The following is a 3,204-nucleotide window of genomic DNA, read 5'->3' as shown; positions in this document are numbered from 1 at the left end:
GCGCGGGGGCGGGAGAGAAAAAGACATACGCAATACTTCCAACTGTGAAGAATAATTTTTTTAAATGCCCTTCCTGGTCCCAAGAGCAATAAACACTAATGTTTTCATTTGCTTATTGTTGTTTTTTAATTTTATTTTTATTGATTTCAGAGAAGAGGGAGGGAGGGAGAGGGAGAGAAACATCCATGATGAGAGGGAATCATGGATCAGCTGCCTCCTGCACGCCCCCCACTGGGGATGGAGCCCGCAACCCGGGCCTGTGCCCTGACCGGGAATCGAACCCGGGACCCTTGGGTCCGCAGGCCGACGCTCTATCCACTGAGCAACACCGGCCGGGGCGGAAATGTACTCTTTTGGTCCTTGTTGCACGGAGCGAGGTGAGGGCCGGAGATCGGTATAAACAGATGGTCCCTTGGGGTCCAGTTCTGAGGTGTTTGTGGGTGCAGATGGGGTTCAGGAGGAAGAGAAACTGGGTGAGACGCCCGAGAACGGGGGCAGGGCCTGTCTGGGTGCCGGGTGCCGGGTGTTAGTTAAATCGCCCGGACTTACCACCCACCGCCCGTCACGCGATGTCAGTCTCCTTTCACAGTGCCGGTGTGTGCCGGAAGCTGGAATACATCCTTTGCAGATCTTTCCATTTAAAATGAAGTGTTAGAGCCCCGGCCGGTGTGGCTCAGTGGATAGAGCGTCGGCCTGCAGACTGAAGGGTCCCGGGTTCGATTCCGGTCAAGGGCATGTACCTTGGTTGCGGGCACATCCCCAGTGGGGCGTGTGCAGGAGGCAGCCGATCGATGTTTCTCTCTCATCGATGTTTCTAACTATCCCTCTCCCTTCCTCTCTGTAAAAAATAAATAAAGTATATTTTTTTAAAAAAAGAAATATATTTTAAAAAATAAAATGAAGTTTTAGAGCCTTGGCCGGTGTGGCTCACTGGGCAGAGCATCCACAAAACCTGCCTGTGGACTGAAGGGTCCCGGGTTCGATTCCTGGTCAAGGGCACGTACCCCAGTTGCAGGCTCCTCCCGGCCCGGGCCCTGGTCGGGGCGCGTGCAGGAGGCAACCCATTGATGTGTCTCTCTCACGTCGATGTTTCTCTCTGTCTCTCCCTCTCACTTCCTCTCTCTCTAAAAATAATGGAAAAATACCCTCGGTTAAAGAGAAATGAATTTTTAGAGAAGTTAAACATAACGGGGTGAGGGGTGGGGGACAGCAGGGGCCCGCGGACGACGGGCAGGCCCAGGTTTGTACATAGGGTTTCGCTGGCACACCCCCCGCGCTGTGGCCAGGGCAGCGCTGAGTGGCTGTGACATAGACCACGGGATCGGGCAAAGGCTAAGACGTGTACTCTCCGTCCTGTTCAAGTACTTTAAATATTGGTAATTATATTTTTTAAAAATTTCCTTTGTTGATTAGATACTATTTTTTTTTAATTTCAAAGAGTCAGTTTTTTGTAAATGAAATATTTTATGTTCTTTTTAAAAAAATATGTTTTATTGATTTCTGAGAGAGGAAGGGAGAGGGAGAGAGAGATGGAAACATCCATGATGAGAGAGGATCACGGACCGGCCGCCTCCTGCACGCCCCCCACTGGGGATCGAGCCCGCCACCCGGGCATGTGCCCTGACCGGGCATCGAACCCTGACCTCCTGGTTCCTAGGTCGACGCTCACCACTGAGCCACGCCGGCCGGCAGGCAGCATACAGATTTTTTAAATTAACGTCTTAGTGAGCGTCTCCTACAGAGAAGGACACGGATCATTGCACACGCCTTTCCGTGACCTGCACTGTCCTGGCCTGCGCGCCACCGGCTCAGGGCGCGAGCTTTTCCACGCCGACATGGGTGCCGATGCCGACGCCCGCCCGCCTTCCCTGTGGGGCCGGGCGTTAGGTGGCACCATTTTGGGGGGCTTTAACTGTAGCCCAGTTTCCTGAAATGCAAATGGGTTCTCAAGGGCCTGCTTGGCCGTGACTGGCTGTCACGGGCGCCCACGCCTAATCCGTCTTTCTCTTTCCGCAGAGATGGTTCGCTTCAAGTCCTGGATGCTGCAGGTCGGTGCCCAACTTCTTCTTTCTGGGGTTTCGCCTGCCTCGGGGGCTTCCTGTTCCCAGGCCAGGCCCTGCCAGATGGGGGCGGGGGGTGCAGGGGGAAGGGGGAGTTTCCAGCCGTGGCCTCCGGTCTTTCCATCCGTGGGGAAGGGGCAGCTGAGCGATCTCCTTCCAGGGTCCCCAAGGAGGGATGTGGGCCGGCAGCCAGCCTCGGGGTTCATTCCCCATTTTGGGTTTTATTTTTAATATATTTTTTATTGATGTCAGAGAGCAAGGGAGAGGGAGAGAGAGAAACATCCATGATGAGAGGGAACGATGGGTCGGCCGCCTCCTGCACGCCCCCCAACTGGGGATGGAGCCTGCCACCCGGGCATGTGCACCGACCGGGAATCGAACCCGGGGCCCTTCAGTCCGCAGGCCGGCGCTCTATCCACTGAGCCACACCAACCGGGCCGTGTTTTGTATTCAAATCACACTGCGTGCTGGCCGCAAGGTTGACTGGAGGGCGCCAGTGCGTGTGCTTCTGAAAAACGGTGACCTTTGCAGCCAACTTTATTTCCTTTTTAAAGAAATCTTTATTAGTTTCAGAGCAGGAGGAGGAGGGGGAGAGAGAGAGAGAGACGTCCATGATGAGAGAGAATCCTGGATCGGCCGCCTCCTGCACGCCCCCCACTGGGGATGGAGCCCGCAACCTGGGCCTGTGCCCTGACCGGGAATCGAACCCTGACCTCCTGGTTCATAGGTCGAGGCTCAGCCACGGAGCCACGCCGGCCGGGCACCTTTGCCGTAAACTGGCCCAGCAGCAGCGGTGGTGCCCACGGCTGAGGGCACTGGACAGGTCCCTGTTCTGGGGTCCCTGGGGTTGGGGGGGCGATCGGGTGGCCGCCTGGACTCCATCCTGGCCGTGGGGGCCGGGGGTCGCTCTGTAACGCCCTGATGTTGGCATCAGAGACCCAGGATGGAAGTGGGCAGCTGCCTGGGGCCGGGCCCGGGAATGGCTGTCAGCAAAAATGACCTCCGTCCGCCGTCCGCGTAGGAAAGGGTGCCGACTCCTCCGGGAGCCGCATCCGGTTCTGGGACTGAGCTGTCGGTTCCGGACTGAGCCGTCGGGTCCGGGACTGAGCCCAGGGTTCCGGACTGAGCCGTCGGGTTCCCGGGA

The 3,204-nt window shown here is 56.7% G+C and overlaps 1 protein-coding gene across 1 annotated transcript in view; it reads left to right on the top strand.

The window, feature by feature from the left end:
• The first annotated feature begins 1,952 nt into the window (after positions 1 to 1,952).
• Positions 1,953 to 3,204, top strand: part of CTSH (cathepsin H) — a 24,320-nt gene continuing 23,068 nt past the window's right edge. The window contains exon 1 of the mRNA XM_015558975.1: positions 1,953 to 2,048. Within this exon, the coding sequence (XP_015414461.1) occupies positions 2,019 to 2,048 (30 nt within the window). The 5' untranslated portion in view covers positions 1,953 to 2,018. The remainder of the gene's footprint in view (positions 2,049 to 3,204) is intronic.

This window comes from Myotis davidii, unplaced genomic scaffold (assembly GCF_000327345.1).
Source record: "Myotis davidii unplaced genomic scaffold, ASM32734v1 scaffold1914, whole genome shotgun sequence".
In the NCBI taxonomy this organism is placed as follows: Eukaryota; Metazoa; Chordata; class Mammalia; order Chiroptera; family Vespertilionidae; genus Myotis; species Myotis davidii.
The sequence above is the reverse complement of the archived record's forward strand: the minus strand, read 5'-3'. Positions and strand labels throughout refer to the sequence as shown.